This window comes from Camelina sativa, chromosome 19, assembly GCF_030686135.1.
Source record: "Camelina sativa cultivar CO46 ecotype springtype chromosome 19, ASM3068613v1".
Classification (NCBI taxonomy): Eukaryota; Viridiplantae; Streptophyta; class Magnoliopsida; order Brassicales; family Brassicaceae; genus Camelina; species Camelina sativa.
Genome location: NC_141898.1, coordinates 24,377,889 through 24,394,478, shown reverse-complemented (window position 1 = coordinate 24,394,478; position 16,590 = coordinate 24,377,889). Strand labels below are relative to the sequence as shown.

General features: G+C 37.9%; 2 protein-coding genes and 1 non-coding gene across 4 annotated transcripts; all 3 read left to right on the top strand.

The window, feature by feature from the left end:
* The first annotated feature begins 7,538 nt into the window (after positions 1 to 7,538).
* Positions 7,539 to 8,297, top strand: LOC147920955 (uncharacterized). Its single transcript, XM_087501307.1, has 2 exons — positions 7,539 to 7,905; positions 8,005 to 8,297. The coding sequence occupies exons 1-2, from the start codon at positions 7,539 to 7,541 to the stop codon at positions 8,295 to 8,297; spliced, it is 660 nt and encodes a 219-aa protein (XP_087357433.1).
* Positions 8,298 to 9,811: 1,514 nt separating this feature from the next.
* TRNAN-GUU (transfer RNA asparagine (anticodon GUU)) lies at positions 9,812 to 9,885 on the top strand. Its single transcript has one exon. It is a non-coding gene; the product is annotated as a tRNA-Asn (tRNA).
* Positions 9,886 to 12,227: 2,342 nt separating this feature from the next.
* LOC104767189 (transcription factor HBI1) lies at positions 12,228 to 14,239 on the top strand. 2 transcript variants are annotated; one of them, XM_010491233.3, is made up of 6 exons: positions 12,228 to 12,905; positions 12,986 to 13,204; positions 13,289 to 13,423; positions 13,513 to 13,584; positions 13,661 to 13,798; positions 13,897 to 14,239. In XM_010491233.3, exons 1-6 carry the CDS (start codon positions 12,513 to 12,515, stop codon positions 13,963 to 13,965), a joined length of 1,026 nt encoding a protein of 341 aa, XP_010489535.2. In that variant the 5' UTR covers positions 12,228 to 12,512; the 3' UTR covers positions 13,966 to 14,239. The 2 variants fall into 2 exon arrangements, with proteins under 2 accessions (XP_010489535.2, XP_010489536.2); XM_010491234.3 differs by having other exon boundaries at positions 12,238 to 12,905; positions 13,667 to 13,798.
* The last annotated feature ends 2,351 nt before the right edge of the window (positions 14,240 to 16,590 follow it).

Sequence of the window (16,590 nt, the reverse complement as noted above, 5' to 3'; positions counted from 1 at the left end):
TTTAGGTGAGCCACCCACATGTGGAAAGAGTTCCTTGGGGTAGCTCCTTTAAACCAAATCACGGGGAACCAGTCCTTTTCAGGTTCTCTACGCCTTAAAGCTTCCCACGTCCTAGCAGATGAGAAACCGTTGCATTCCACGTTGTTGACAGCCCAGCCATAGTTGTCTTCAAGATTAGGCTGCAGAGGGAGGTCAAGAGTGGTAAGGTATGAGTGAAGGTCAAGAGCTTGTTGGGATCTGGGAGAGGGTAATCTCCATGATGTTCCTTCGATAGCATCGGCGACCGCTGCCGTAATTGGGATTCTCAGGTTTCTCGGGCCATCAGCTCCCAAGAATTTTATCAAGGGTCCAAATATGCTCCAAGAGTCGTTCCAGAAGCTCGCAGTTAAACCATTTCCTATTGAACATTTCAGAAACCTCTCTGCAATTGGTCTAAGGCGAAGGGTACTTTTCCAGGACCAAGTATCATTGATATGTTCTTTTAAAGACCAGAAGTCCGCTATGGAGCCACTTCCTGAGCCCGGGAAATGGTGATGCATATGCCATTTTACCCATAAAGAGTGTTTATTTGAGAATAACATCCAGATGAGCTTAAGGTTGAGGGTTAAATTCCAGTCGAAGAAAATTCTGAGACCCAGACCTCCCTCTTCTCTTGGCAAACAGACCTGCGACCAAGCCACTTTAGCTTTGTAGTGGTTTTCTATGCCTCCAGACCAAATAAAACGTGAGCAAAGTGACTCAAGTTCTTTGATACAGCTTCGTGGCAAAGTGAAAGTAGAGATCCAAAACACTATAACACCAGAGATGACTGAAGCTAAGAGTTGGATTCTTCCCGCAAATGATAGAGATTTTACAGACCAAGTGGTGAACTTGCTCTTCACTTTCTCCACAAGTGGGGCATATTCTGAAGTTTTGAGCTTGTGACTCATTAGGGGGAGCCCCAGATACCTTATAGGTAAGGATGCTAAGGGGAACCCGTATTGTGTAATTGTTGCTACCTCAGCTTTGCTCTATCTTGTTGACATTCATGTTCAGGCCAGACCAACCAGCGAAATCATCTAGCGTTTCATTTATACCGTGGAGAGAGGAGCTACCTCCGTCGAAGAAAACCATCATGTCATCCGCAAACATCAAATGAGTAATGTTCAGATCTGATGTTTTCGGATGATAAAAGATATAGCCTGAGGAGTACCTTGATGAGAGAAGTTTTGAAAATACTTCCATTGCTAGAACAAAGAGGTAGGGTGACATAGGATCACCTTGCCTCAAACCTCTTCTACTCTTGAAAAAGCCTCCTGAGACACCATTTATGGCAACAGAGAATGAAGGAGTGGTGATGCATTCCTCAATCCAGCTAATGAAAACATATGGCAGGTTGATTCCCTTTAAAACCGCTAGAATGAAATCCCATCGAACAGAATTAAACGCTTTCCTTAGGTCAACTTTAAGCATCCCTCGAGCATCAACATTTTTCCTGTTGTAACCATGTACTAATTCTGTGGCTAACAACACGTTTTCCGATAAGTTTCTCCCTTTAATGAAAGCAGATTGGCTTGGAGATATGACATTTGGGAGTAGGACCTTGAGTCTATTTGCAATCACTTTTGAAACCACCTTGTAGAGAGTATTCAGACAGGAGATAGGTCTAAATTCGCAGGGCTTTGAGGCGTTGGGGATCTTCGGGATAAGAACCAGGGTGGTTGCATTCCATTGCTTGAGGAGCTTTCCTGAGGAAAAAAATTCTTTTACTGCAGCGATGACCTCGCCCCCAATGATGTTCCAGCAACTGATGAAGAATTTTGCAGGATATCCGTCTGGGCCGCTGGATTTGTTTCTTGGAAGAGAGAAAAAAACCTCTTTAATCTCCTCTGAGGAAAAAGGCCTTACTAGATGAGCTTGTTGATCAGAAGAGCAAGTAAAATCCAACGGACTTGTAATGTCCTCCTTGTGGTGAATCAATTTTTTTTCCTATCGCGTTCTCCAGGAAATGAATATGGACACAATTGGGAGACCAAATGCTTCAACTTCTTTAAGATCCACTTTTTTCAAGCATATTTTCTCTCTAATGATGTAAGCATTGTAGCTTTGAGAACCATCAAACAGATAACCAAATTTAGTGAGCGGTTCTATCTCAAAGTTTAAGAATGGGATCCACGATACTGCGTTGGGATCCACGATACCATGGAGATTAAACCTCATTGAACAAATCCTTTTATAATCCTTCATGATGAACCTTATAAACTGATTCTTTGGTTTTGCTTTACATAAAATCTGAGTTTTGCACACCCAAGATCCAAGGTGGAGTTGAACGTGCATGCTTACCTAAAATCTACTTAAGCAACGCCAATTCCTGATAAGCAGGATGAATATAACTGGTCATTGATTCCACTAATTGCAACGGCTTCTCGACATCAAGAACCTGGAACAGCCTCAGACCAAGGCGTGATGAAACTACCTGGTACTCCGAAATCTGGTTCAAAGGAGCCATCCCAAAGCATGCTTTCAACATGTGGGTAACTCAGCTTAATCGACTTCCAACCAAGCAAAGACTGTTCTCTTGGGGGATCATTCCCTCTCCAGCCTACAGCTTCTGTTCTTTGGAGTCAAGAGATCACCTGTTTTTTACCTGCTTCTTTCCCTTCGAGATCTGGCGTCTAGTACCAGCAAGGATCGATCCAAACTCGCAACTTCCTCTATCCTGGACAGAACTTCTCTTCTGAGTTCGACTCTCTTCAGCAGCAACACCACCCCTCCTGCGTAAACTCGTCTCACAAGCATCAATCTACCACATTTGGAAGCAGCGCAACAACTTGATCCACAACCAAGTATCTATACCTCCAGCCATAACATTCAAGATAATTCATAAGGAGGTAAAAAATATCATCTCTGCAAAACAACACCGAAAGACTTTGATTAAAAAAACGTTGTGACTTTTCTCTCAAACACGCGATCCCTTTGTTTCTCCTCTCACCTTCGCCGATCTCGGCGTCGGTCCCCTCCGCCCCTCATGGGCAAACAGAAAGCCAAACAAAAACCTCCCCGCGGTATCCCCATTGGATCCGCTTCTTCCAGTTTGTCTTCCTCGAAGTGTACCCCACCGAAATCCCCAAATTCAGTCGGAGCTACATCGGCTCCAAATCCAGTCAATCCGTTGCCTGAATCCCCCAAGATTTCAGGCAACATCATCAACTCCTCCGATTCCTACCAAGCAGGTAACCCGGTTACTGTTGAGGTAGCAATCGAAAACCCTAGATCTGAAAATTCTGGGGAAATAGTCGCTGCTACAAGTCCCAAAACCAATGTACCAGCATCCGTAGCAATTGAGGCTCCCTCTCCTCAGGTAGAAGGCTTGGCTGCTGAGAGTCTCAAACCTACGCCTGTTCCGATTGGATCTGCTGCTGAATCCCGTAAGCCGTCTGAGGAATCCCCTTGGAAGGATCTGGTAAAGGGGTTCTCTGACCAGCTGGAAAAGAAGGGCACTCCCTACACCCTCGAGTCGGGTGAGATGTGTGTGACTATACCCAACTCAGTCATTGAAAAAAAACAAGAAATCCTGGGATTTATTTATCCTCGGACAATTTTATGAGGAACCTCCTCATCGAGGAGCGGTCCATGCCATTGTGAACGGTATTTGGAGCAAGCAAAGGAGAGATATAACAGTGTCAAAAATGGAGGGACACTCTTTCCTCTTTCGGGTCCCCTGTCCCAATGTCAGGCGTCACATTCTAAGTCAACCTCTCTGGCAGGTGGATGGACAGACAATGTTTGTTGCTAAATGGTCACCGGACATAACACCCAAGAAGCCAGAATTAGCTAAGGTCCCAGTCTGGCTTGATTTCCACGGAGTGCCGTTGGAGTTTTTCAACAGAGAAGGGCTGCAGTATGTCGCGGGGCTTGTTGGACATCCGGTTTGCTTGTACCCACAAACAGAGAAACTGGTAAACATCGAAGTTGCCAAAGTCTACACCATCATTGACCCTCGTAAGCCGTTGCCTGAAGCAGTTAATGTGAGGTTTGAGTCTGGTCAGACTAGAAGAATCTCGGTGACTAGTCCCTGGCTACCTTCGCTTTGCAGTAACTGCAAGAAGGTTGGACACACCATCAATCGTTGTACAAAAAATCCGCCGACCTGCAATCTTTGTGGTTCGGTTAAGCACATGGAGGGCTCTTGCCCGCGCTCAGGGCACAACAAGAAACATGGTAAGGCACCAGTTCAGTGTCACCTGCCTATTGTGGAATTAGCACCTCGACCCAACCGTACTGCTTCCCCACAAAAAGAGGCAATCTGGCAACCAGTAAAGGCTCCCAAGCAATTGGTTCACGATAAGCAGGCGAATGGAGAATCTAGTAATGCTCCTGCTCAAACCAACTTGGTGGGCTCTCAACCTTCCCCACCAAGGCGTAGGCAAATTCTGGATGAAGGGCAGCTATGTGTTGATCTCTCGGCAAACCTGTTTAACTCTCTGAGGCCCATTGCGGATAAAGAGGATAACCAGGTGGATGATTCTGAACCTGACAGCCTATCGGGGGATGAAGTTAATCCAGATGCTGAGTCGGATCGTTTCTTGAGGGTGATATCGAAAAGAATGCAGAAGAAAAAGGATGGTCGAGCCAGGGCTGGAGGCCCTCAAATCCTCTAAGCCAATATCCCTTTAATGGATATTTTTTGTCGTAATGTAAGAGGATTTAATGATCCTGTAAAGCGGAGAAGTTTTAGGAATTGGATTAAGGTATATAAACCTTGTTTTGGTGGGATTATAGAAACCCGCGTCCATCCTGAGAAGGCGAGTCATATCCTTTCTCGTAGTCTTCCAGGGTGGTTTTTGGTAGATAATTATGAGTTCTCGCCTCTTGGGAAGATATGGGTAGTGTGGCACCCTTCTGTCAAAGTCACAATCTTATCCAAGTCCTTGCAGATGATCACCTGTCTGGTAAAGATCCCTTTTGTGTCGGAGGAAGTGGTGGTGTCTATAGTCTATGCTTCGTCAACATGCAGTGAGGAAAGGAAACTACTATGGGCTGAGATTCAACTTCTAGCAGGTTCTACTACAGTAATCAACAGGCCTTGGCTGGTAACAGGGGATTTTAACCAAATCTTATCTCCTGATGAGCACTCTGATCCTGGTGTACTCACAACTACAAGAGGTATGTGAGACTTCGCTCAATGTCTCTCTGATTCTCAGCTCTCGGATCTCCCATACTGCGGTAACACCTTTACCTGGTCCAACAAGCACTCTATTGACCCCTTATCAAAGAAGCTCGACCGGATATTAGTCAATGACAATTGGTTGAATGCTTTCCCAACTTCACTGGGTGTGTTCGGTGATCCTGGTTTCTCGGACCATAGCCCGTCTTGCATTTTTGTGGACTTCGGTAAGCCAAAAATACATAAACCCTTCAAGTTCCTCACTCTACTGAATTGCAATGCAGAGTTTGTCCCTCTCATCAAGCTTTGGTGGAATGCTCTTTCGTTTGACTGCTCAAGGATGCTGTTGGTGTCGAAAAAACTCAAAGCCCTGAAACGGGTGATATCAGATTTCAGCAAAGAAAACTATTCGGACATAGAAAAAAGAACCAAGGAAGCTTTTGAGTCTCTCCAACATTGCCAGCAAGCTCTATTAGCCTCACCATCAACTCAGCTGGCTCTGTTGGAAAAAGAAGCGCATAACGTGTGGTGCACCTTGGCTGCTGCGGAGGAGTCCTACCTTCGACAAAAGTCCAGAATATGCTGGTTAGAGGAAGGAGACAAGAACTCCAACTTCTTCCACCGAACTGTCTTGACCCGTCAATCAGTAAACCAAATCTTGTTCCTGCTGGACGACAATGGTCAGATTGTAGACTCCAAACACGGTATTCAGCAAATGGCGGTTAGTTTCTTCGAGTCTCTTATAGGGGATAAAGGTTCAGTACAACCTCCTACTATTGAGGAGCTTGCAGTGATTGTGCCTCAACGTTGCTCCCAATCAGCATTACAGGTCCTCTCCTCACCCTTCACACCGGAAGAGATCAAGAAAGGTTTCCTTTCTCTCCCAAAGAACAAGGCACCGGGCCCGGATGGATATAGTGCAGAGTTCTTTACGGCTCACTGGGATACTGTCGGACCTGATATGGTCAGTACTATAATGGAATTTAACAACTCTGGTCAGCTCCTCAAGCAATGGAATGCTACATTGCTGACCTTGGTTCCAAAAACGCCTAATGCTTCAAGAATGTCTGATTTCAGACCCATTGCCTGCTGTAACTCCATTTACAAGGTAATCTCGAAGCTCCTTGCTAACCGTCTCAAAACCATTCTACCTGATCTTATAGCAAACACGCAATCAACTTTCATCCCGGGAAGGTTGTTGGTTGAAAATGTGTTGTTAGCCACAGAGCTCGTGCAAGGGTACAACCAGAAAAATATCTCTGCAAGAGGCATGTTGAAGGTGGATTTGAAAAAAGCTTTTGACTCAGTAGACTGGCAGTTCATCATCAATGTATTAAGGACCATGGCCTTCCCAGATCACTTTGTCAAACTCATCACTGTTTGCATAACCTCCCCCACGTTTTCGGTCTGTGTGAATGGTGAGAGCTGTGGGTACTTCAAAGGAGCCAAGGGCTTGAGGCAAGGAGACTCAATTTCCCCTTACCTGTTTACGATTGCAATGGAAGTCTTCACGCAAATGTTGATCACCAAATTCAGGTCCAACCACGTCGGATACCACCCTCAAGCGTCGAACCCCCGTGTGCCCCTGTTAGCATTCGCTGACGATATAATGGTCTTCTTTGATGGCCAAAAGGGTTCTCTGGAAAACATTTCATCAGTCCTGCAGCATTTCTCGGTTCTGTCTGGTTTATCAATGAACAAAGACAAGACAGAACTCTTCTTGGCAGGAGTGAACCAGGATGAAACCTTACAGTTTAATTCGCTTGGTTTCACCCTTGGTTCACTTCCTATCCGCTACCTTGGGTTGCCCCTGATGCATCGGAAACTACGGATCTCAGATTACAGACCTTTGTTGGACAAAATAACAGGCAAATTCTCTACTTGGTCAGCGAGGGCCCTGTCGTATGCAGGCAAAAAAGAGCTGATCTCATCTGTTATATATGGAGTCATTAATTTTTGGGCCTCAGCCTTCATTCTCCCAAAAGGATGTGTGAAAAGTATTGAGAGCCTTTGTGCTAGGTTTCTGTGGAGTGGTGATATCACTAAGCTGTCAAACGCTAAAGTCGCATGGTCATCTCTCTGCCTACCTAAGGAAGAAGGTGGTCTAGGCTTTCGGTGCATAGCTCAGTGGAACAAGACTCTTTGTCTTAAGCTTATTTGGAGATTGTTAACTGCTAGAGACTCCCTTTGGGCAAAGTGGCTGCAAAACAACAAGATCAAAGACGATGTGTTCTGGCAAATTGATGCAGAGAAGCAAACCTCCTGGACTTGGCGAGCAATCCTCTGACTGCGCCCTCTAGCTCTTCACTTTCTTCGTTGCAATGTGGGTAATGGAAGGATAGCAAGTTTCTGGTTTGATTGGTGGACTCCGCTAGGTCCCTTGCTGGACTACATGGGGCCAACGGGGCCTTCCCAATCAGGGGTTCCGCTAAACCAGACTGTGGCCCAAGCATGCTCTCATATTGGGTGGAAAATAAGATCAGCAAGATCAATTCAAGCGGAAGCTCTCCAAACTCACCTCACAACAGTTCCCTTGCCAACGTTATGCTCAGAGCCAGACTATTTCACTTGGAAAATTGAAGACTCGGAGCTGGAACAATTCAACACTTTGAAAACTTGGGAAATCATTCGCCCACGTCAACCTCCTCAGTCTTGGACCAGTCAAGTTTGGTTCAAAGGGGCTATTCCAAGACATGCATTCATGATGTGGCTTTTGCACCTCGACAGATTGCCAACTCGCACAAGATTGGTAAGCTGGGGTATGCAAATTGTTTCATCCTGTTGTATCTGTGGTAGGGATCCATAAGACAGAGAGCATTTATTCCTCCGTTGTGATCTTAGTGAGGATCTGTGGACAGAGGTAACGCGGTGGCTAGGATATCGCCCATTTGTATTCCATACCTGGAACGCATTCTCAGCGTGGCTAGATGTCAAGGACTCCACATCCTCCTTAACTCTCCGGCTGATAGTGGCACAGGCAACCCTCTATGCTATCTGGACTGAGAGGAACGCAAGGCTTCACAACAATCAGTCAACCACATCGCACGTTCTTTTCAATACCCTCGACAGGCAAATCCGAGATGCCGTCATCGCAAAGCATCATCGTAATGACTTTAAGGATTCACTTCAAGAATTGCTAACTTTTGTGTAATCCTCCCTTAATTGTAAAGGGTTGTATCAGATCCCCTCTGTTTTTTTTTTTTTTTTCTTGGGCAGGCTATTGTAAAATTTTACAATTGAGTTTCAGTAATGAAAATTCACAATTTTACAAAAAAAAAAAAAAAAAAAAAAAAAAAAAAAAAAAAAAAGACTTTCCGCAACTTGATGCAGCGATGGATCTAATGAACCCATTTTGTGTGTTCCCAATCTTGTAACCTTATTTTTCTTCTCTTTGCCAAGGTTTCAAGGACCATGTGCTTAATGTTTGTAAAAGCCAGACTTTTTCATTTTTAAATGATATTAACATTCTTAGTAAAAAAAAAAAAATCGAGTTTTAGATAAAACGTTACATCCTTTGCAAGTGGATCTCACTACTCCAAGAGAAGTTATGAGAACTCTAGATAATATGGCTTCTACCAAATCCTGCGAAAGATCAGACATCATTGTCATTAGAAATTAGGGTTTTAAGTTTTAACTTTCAATAACTGTGTTATTTTAAAGAAAAAAACAAAAAAACTATGTTATTTTGTTTCAATGACTATATAACTATATAACTGATTACTGAGCTTTACGCCTATATATAATCATAACCTGAGATGGGCCTGTTTGCTCATCTATTTATCTTTGTCACGGTGTGGACTTTTAAGCCTTTTAAATGTCATAATTTTTTTCCGAATGTTTTTTTTTTTGGTTTTATGTTAAATATTAGTAAACAAATTTGAAAAACTATATAACCAAAACAAAATAACTTAATATTGTTAGAAAAATACATCTTAGATGTGAGAACTTTAAGAAGTTTTTAAAAAGGTCTATTGACTCGTAACTATATATACATATAATAATTAAAATTGTTTAAATGTTTAATTTATTATAATTATATTTTTAATTTTAAAATTTGGCAAAACAAAGTTTTTGTATAATACATGGAAAAATCTCTAATCTTTCAAATTGACAATCACGATCACCTAAGTTACTAACTTTGAAAACTAAAGTTTATATAATAAAATATATATATATTATATAATAGTATGATATAAAGTCGATTTGGAAGTGGGTAAACCACATTGGCTGATTATTTCAGTAGAATTAAGAATGTTTTGAAATTTGTAAGTGGGTAAAATAAAAAACTATAATATATATATATATTATTACTACAGTGAATAGAGAGGGACATAAGAATATGAGTGGGTATAGGAACAAACACTCTGATCAAAAGCAATGGTCTCTTACCTTCCAATCACTTATCTTCAAACCCATTGTTTTTTCATTATATTTTTTAATATATTTGTATGTCCCTTTTAATTATTAACATGTTATGTTATAGATTGATTTCTAAAATATCCAATGATTGGTGGTATACTGTTCTTTATTGTCTTGCTGTATTATCTACTCTTGGATTTTTTTTTTCTTTTATGGATACTCCAAGATGACAAGATCTTTTGTATGATCTTATGTCTTTATTTTAGATATAGTTTTTATTAATGTTTTATTATAATTGAACAATTAGCTGGAGTAGCTCAGTTGGTTAGAGCGTGTTGCTGTTAACCACAAAGTTAGAGGTTCGACTCCTCTCTCTAGCATTTTTTTACATAATTTTTATTTTTGTATGAAACTTTTTCTTTGTGTTTTCAAATTTTTAGTTAGCAGTATTCATTTTGTGGACTTAGACATGGATGGTGAGATGAATACAGTACAAATTATAGAGTTAGATTACATATTATGGTGCAAATCCAAAAAAAAGTTTGAATATACACATCAACAAAAAGCACGTATGAGTTATGGACTGATCAGTGATCACATTGTAACATAGAAAACAAAAAAATATATATCACGTTCTTAACTGTTTTCACTTAACGCAAATTATAAATTTAAGTAAGATCCCAAATTAGTCAGGTTCAAGTTTTTTTTTTTAACATATGTTTTAATTTATTTTATATTAACATTATAAGGAAATAAGTAGACAACAATCACAACAGTGCAACTAGTAAAAGTGTAAAAATAGTAAACAAATTATTTCAAATTAAACATCATATTTAAGTAGGTTAGGCGGTCAGAAGTTTTTTTAAGAGTTAATTGGCATTTTGATACATTTTGAAACATAATTATCAGAATAATACATTCACTATTTACAATTAGAGAAACCCACATATGACACTGTTGGCCTGTTTTCTCTTCTCTTTTTTGCCATTCAACAGTCTTATTAATTACATTTACTGCCATTGTACCTTTTTTCTCCCTATTTCTTGATTTCTCAAATAATTATTGATATAATTTTTTTTTAGAAAACTTCTTAGATACACAAAAATCTATATTTTTTTCTTTACAATTTGATATGAATTTTGTTTAATAATTTTTAAATATATTATATACATCTTTTTGTATCTGTATACATTTTTAAGTGTACAGATACCTTTACACCTTATTAAGTGTACAGATGTGTGTACACATAATTAAGTGTACAGATGTTTGTACTTCTTTTAAGTGTATAGATCTTTAGACACAAGTGTACAGATGTCTGTACACATTATTAAGTGTACAGATGTAATTTTTACAAAACCATTGCAGTACACACATTTGAAACTCTAATTATCAAACAAATTACGTATGTACACTTAATAATGTGTACAAGCATCTGTACACATTATAAGGTGTATAAACATCTGTATACTTAAAAAAGTGTACGGATACAAAAATGTAAAAAATATTTAATATTGTTAAATAAAATCATCAAACAAAATGCATATCAAATTATAAAGAAAAAACATAGATTTTTTTATGTGGAAAGAATTTGGAAACAAAAGACATATTAATAAATATTTAGATAATTAGGAAAAGAGGAATGTGATGGAAAAAAAAATCCAAAAACAAGGAGACCCTTACTCGTAATTTTGTACATTGAAACCCAATCCCACATTTTTTCTATCTCACACCATCTGTATTATACAAACAGTACATATGGAGGATTTTTCTAATTTTAAATAGTAATTGTACTATAAAACCTATTATGTTTCCAAAATGTATTGTTTTGCTAAAAAACCATTTTTTTAATATAAGTTTTGTTACATCGGTTGAATGTAGTTTGTTTGGATTCACTTTGTGAGTTTAAAGTTTCTTTGAAACAATCAATTTTTCTATATTTTAGTTTGGTCTAAATTCAATTAATCTGACTATCTTATATTCTACCATCCAACCCCAAAATACATATGTCATCATATAAGCTCCTCTCACAAACTTGAAAGGGCAAGAAAAGAAGAAAATAAGAAAACATAACACATACACACACACAAGAAGGGATAAAGAACCTCTAAATTTAGTTTTCATAAGGACATGCCCACATGGTGTGGGTTATGTTACTTAGACCCCACTCCTTGCTCCTCTCACCTTCTTTGCTCCCAACCTTTACTTTTATCATCAATTTATGTCCCTCTCTCCCTTAGATACCGAATCTTTACTACTATTTTTTATGCAATTTGTTCTTGAGCCTCTATTTTTTCTCGTAGTCATAGTCAAGTGTCTCAAACGCTCGCTGGACCCGATTTATCCACCAACGCTAACGTTTAAGCTATCTAACTGTCCTTTGTGATGATCACATATCTACTACACTTCGACCATCTCCGTAATATTATCATATATTTGCTACACGAATTTCATTTTGCAACATTAGGTCTCCCAAATCCGTTACTATTTTTATGTTAAGACTTTATAGATAAGAAAAACAAAACTATTGTGATTGCTACATAGAAACCATATGTTTCAAGGGTACGTATAAAAAAGTTGTGGCGTATAAAAAACGTGTGGTACCATTTTTGTATTGGTAAGTATTTATTTCTAGAGGTAAGATAACATACATGATACCAAAAAATATCATTTATAAATTTAAAAAGGAAAATAGAAAACATAAGAAGTAGGGGACCTTATGTGTGTGGGTCAATGTTGTTTTCTATTTAAAGCTAAGAAGAATGATATCAATGGATTAGTTTCTCCCACCTCTTTCATCTTTTCTAAGCAATCACTCAAAGCAACAATTATACATAACCTAAATCTCTTCTTCTTCATACATTTATAGCAAATCCTCTTTTGCTTTTAAACCCACCAAAAAAAAACTCAGCTTTTCTCTTCACCTTCTCTATTCTATTTGTACTTTTGGTCTCACTTTATAAGATCATATATATAAATAGAAGTTGAAATATTATTTCAGAGAAGCAATATGTTGGAAGGTCTTGTCTCTCAAGAAAGCTTGTCCTTGAACTCCATGGACATGTCTGTACTTGAAAGGCTTAAATGGGTGCAACAGCAACAACAACAAGTTGTGTCACAGAGCAGTAATAATTCACCTGAACTTCTTCATCAGATACTTCAGTTCCATGGAAGTAACAATGATGAGTTGTTACAGGGTAGTTTCAGCCAATTTCAAATGATTAGATCTGGTTTTGGACCAAACTATAACATGGGTTATGGTCCTCAACATGAAGCTATGGATGGCTGCATTTCAAGAACAAGCAGCTGCCAGATGGAACCAGTGGATACAATGGAAGTATTGTTGAAGAATGGTACTGAAGAAGACAGACCCATTTCCTTGAAGAACAAGAGAAAACAAGAGGTTTGTAAGATCAAATTTTGGGTAATTGAAGTTATGTTTTGAGACATGGGTTTTGATATATATTATTAATAATGTCTCAGGTAAAGACAAGGGAAGAGGAAAAGACAGAGAAGAAGATCAAAGTAGAGGCTGATACAGAGTCAAGCATGAAAGGAAAATCAAACATGAGAAACAGAGAAGCATCTTCAGAGACTTCAAAGGAGACATTGAAGGAAGTTTCGAAAATTCCGAAATTAGATTATATACACGTGAGAGCTCGACGAGGGCAAGCCACTGACAGACACAGCTTGGCAGAAAGGGTAATAGATAGTGTTTCAGAGAAGTTTCTTGTGATACAAGAAGAAAGATATATCTAGGGTTTCTGACTGGATTTGGATTTGCAGGCAAGAAGAGAAAAGATCAGTAAGAAGATGAAATATCTGCAAGATATTGTGCCTGGATGCAACAAGGTCACTGGAAAAGCTGGTATGCTTGATGAGATCATCAATTATGTTCAATGTCTTCAGAGACAAGTCGAGGTAAGTAATAAAACCATTATTTCTCTGTTACTTCATTTCACTACTAACCAAAGAGAACAAGTCTAATTCTTCATGGGCAAATTGTGCAGTTCTTGTCGATGAAACTCGCTGTCTTGAACCCAGAACTCGAGCTTGCTGTGGAAGATGTATCTGTTAAACAGGTAAAGACACACTCTCTAGAACCTCAAGATCAAATTGCTATTACTCAAGAACTTATCATCATAAATGTAATTTCAGTTTCAGGCTTACTTTACAAATGTTGTTGGTTCATCAAAGCACTCCATAATGGTTGATGTGCCATTGTTTCCGTTAGACCAGCAAGGCTCTCTAGATTTATCTGCGATAAACCCGAACCAAACGACATCCATTGAAGCTGTAAGCACAACTATACATGAAACTAAAAAACTTGTCTGATAATTCTGAGTTCTTGTTCCTTGTCTAGGAAGTAACCCTGTCTTGTCTCTGTGTTTCAGCCATCTGCAAGCTGGGAATCTCAGTCACAGGGTCTCTACAACACATCTAGCCTTGGGTTTCAGTATTAGGAACGATTCTTGGGAAAACAAAAAGAGTCCAGCCACATTATCTTGTTTTCTGATATTTAAACTAGAAGAACTGGAGATAGCAATCCAATGGTCTTGTTGCCATCAATCTTTGTGTATAACTATATAATATATAGAGAGATAGTTAAATATGTTTTTATAGGACTTATAGATATGTCATATGTGTAGAAGAAAGAGAAAAAAAAAACTCTTGTGGTGATTACATTTCTTGTTATTATTTTTTGGATATATAAATATCTAAGAAAATTATTAAACATTTTATTGTTTCTATTTTTTTCTGCAACTTGTAAAAGTTCCGATCTTTCTATGATTCCATTATCAACGACATGTATCCATCAATATGTTCGCATTTGAAGGGTATGGATATAGAGAGTTATTAGGTCTAGGCTTTGGATGGCCAAGTTCATCAATGTCGATTTTATCTCCATATATAATTTTATTTATTGGATATAAATTATGTTTTAGCTAATTTACTGTAAAACTAATTAATATGATCGTAAGAAAAAAAATTTAAGCTTAAAAACATGGAAATTTTTATTATATATGATTGTATTGAGAGTTTTTTCCTATAAAAATCACAAACGAACAACTTCACATCGGGATATTAATTACTTCCGAATGCAAATATTGGTTTTAAAAATGAACAACATCAAGATGCTGAATATGGCTGTCGAATCCGGGATGACTCTCAATGCACATTTCACATTTGGATGAACAAAAAAAAAAGAATGGAAACTGACAGTTTAAAGATTCGTGAGGGATTATTTATATATTCGAAGTAGGATTGTTGTAAATGGCAAACATCATAAAATGTGAAATATTTTCACAAGCTAATAGTTTTTCTTATGATCATACTTTACAATAAAATAACTAAAATATTATTTTATACTGTATGAACTAATTTTCAGTTTTAGTTTATGATGATATAAATGATCAAATTAAACTGTTGGTTAAATTGAAAATAACTTTTCTCGGATAGTTATTTAGCATCAAAATTATTTTTACTGAGTTAAATGCTAAAATAATAATTATCATAATAGTAAAATAATAAAAATATAGAATTTTCAGTGTTGTCACCAAAACATGATTTTGAAATTTGGGTCTAAAATAAGATACAATTTTAATTCAAAGAATAATATTGTATGTTTTCTTCCTTTTTTTTTTTTTATAGCTAAGAAGTTTTAAGTCTAAACTCGTACATCATCTTATGCAGAAACAAGAGCATTTTAGATGTAACTATTTCATTTTAACTTTAGTTTTCGTTACATTATTCCACATATATAATGTTTTATCCGGATGCGCCTATGGATAATTTGAGAAAGCGAACATTCATGCATCTATATGATGGAGAAACAAAAAAAAACCCTTAAATTTTCAGCTTACTGTTCTCTTTTCCAACTTGATCAATGTACTACAAATCTATTACTATACTGCTATAGGGATATGTATAATGTTACTGATGCTGACACAAGCTTTCTCCATCTATATATAATATCATAATATGTTTTTTGAAAGTAGCTTTCAAGCTAACAAGTGGGTACGTCAATGTTCTTTCCTCATATCAATTTTTCCAACCAATGATCTAATCCATGAACTGTCTGATTTTGACAAGATCTATGACAAGATATTATCCATAACCAAAAATGAAACTGGAGGTAGTTTTTGAATAGTAGGAGTAGTTAGGAGATTTGGGAGGATCGAAGAATGGAGAATGAGAACCACAAAGAGTGGGAATCATTGTGGTTGCAGAGATTTTTAACCAAAGTGGACCTTCTTTTGTTCTTTCGGTTCCTATGGTTTTTATTATCCATCCCTTTTTCTTTTCTTTTTGAAGTATTTGGAAATTTCTACTACATTATTTGATATTTCTAAAAAGGAAATATTACGGAGGTGTCGTTATCATAATTTTTTTTATATGCAACTTTAGTTTTGTATATATTTAGGTGTTGACTGGTTCTTCCGCTACCTCCCGCAAATGCTGCGTTTGCGGGTGGTAGCGGTTGCTAGCGATTGGAACCAATCACATAAACCGCTTTCAATCGCTCCTAATCGCTCCCAACCGCTCTAAACCACTGAATTCCAAAAGCTGCTTCCCGCAAGCGTTTGCGGTCGCGGGCGATTGCAGTTGGATTTTTTTTTTTTTGTAAAAAAACTTAAAAGAAATCAATGATAATGAAATTTTTTATATATATATTTTCTATCTAACCATTTTACTCGTTAAGGATGGGAGAAAATGAAGTACGGATACGATTACATAGATTATAAAATAAACAATTAGAAGAAAATAATATTCCAATTAACAATAACCCGAAAAACTTGATGTAAATTTAATGGCACATCGCACATAAGTTCAAAAAAATCTAAATAAATATAATATTTCATCAGAAATTTAAGAAAATAAGATTATTTGTGAAAAATATTAATACAAATCACCAGTGACTCTTCTCAACTCTCACTTGACCATTCCTACCGATGCAACTACTGACCCACGATCTAAGAGAAAAGAGAAAAGATCTACGATCTAAAGCATATGTTTTGTCATTTATCAAATTACTTGATTAAAATCTTGGTGAAAAGCCAAATGCATAAAAGAATAAGTATCTCAAT

What these genes read in the sequence shown, in the direction of transcription:
- LOC147920955 (XM_087501307.1), top strand. Translation starts at nt 7,539, where the DNA reads ATGGGGCCAACGGGGCCTTCCCAATCAGGGGTTCCGCTAAACCAGACT. An exon ending in CACAAGATTGGTAAGCTGGG is followed by an intron (nt 7,906 to 8,004) that starts GTATGCAAATTG and finishes ATCTGTGGACAG; the next exon opens with AGGTAACGCGGTGGCTAGGA.
- LOC104767189 (XM_010491233.3), top strand. Translation starts at nt 12,513, where the DNA reads ATGTTGGAAGGTCTTGTCTCTCAAGAAAGCTTGTCCTTGAACTCCATG. An exon ending in GACACAGCTTGGCAGAAAGG is followed by an intron (nt 13,205 to 13,288) that starts GTAATAGATAGT and finishes TTGGATTTGCAG; the next exon opens with GCAAGAAGAGAAAAGATCAG. An exon ending in AAACGACATCCATTGAAGCT is followed by an intron (nt 13,799 to 13,896) that starts GTAAGCACAACT and finishes TCTGTGTTTCAG; the next exon opens with CCATCTGCAAGCTGGGAATC.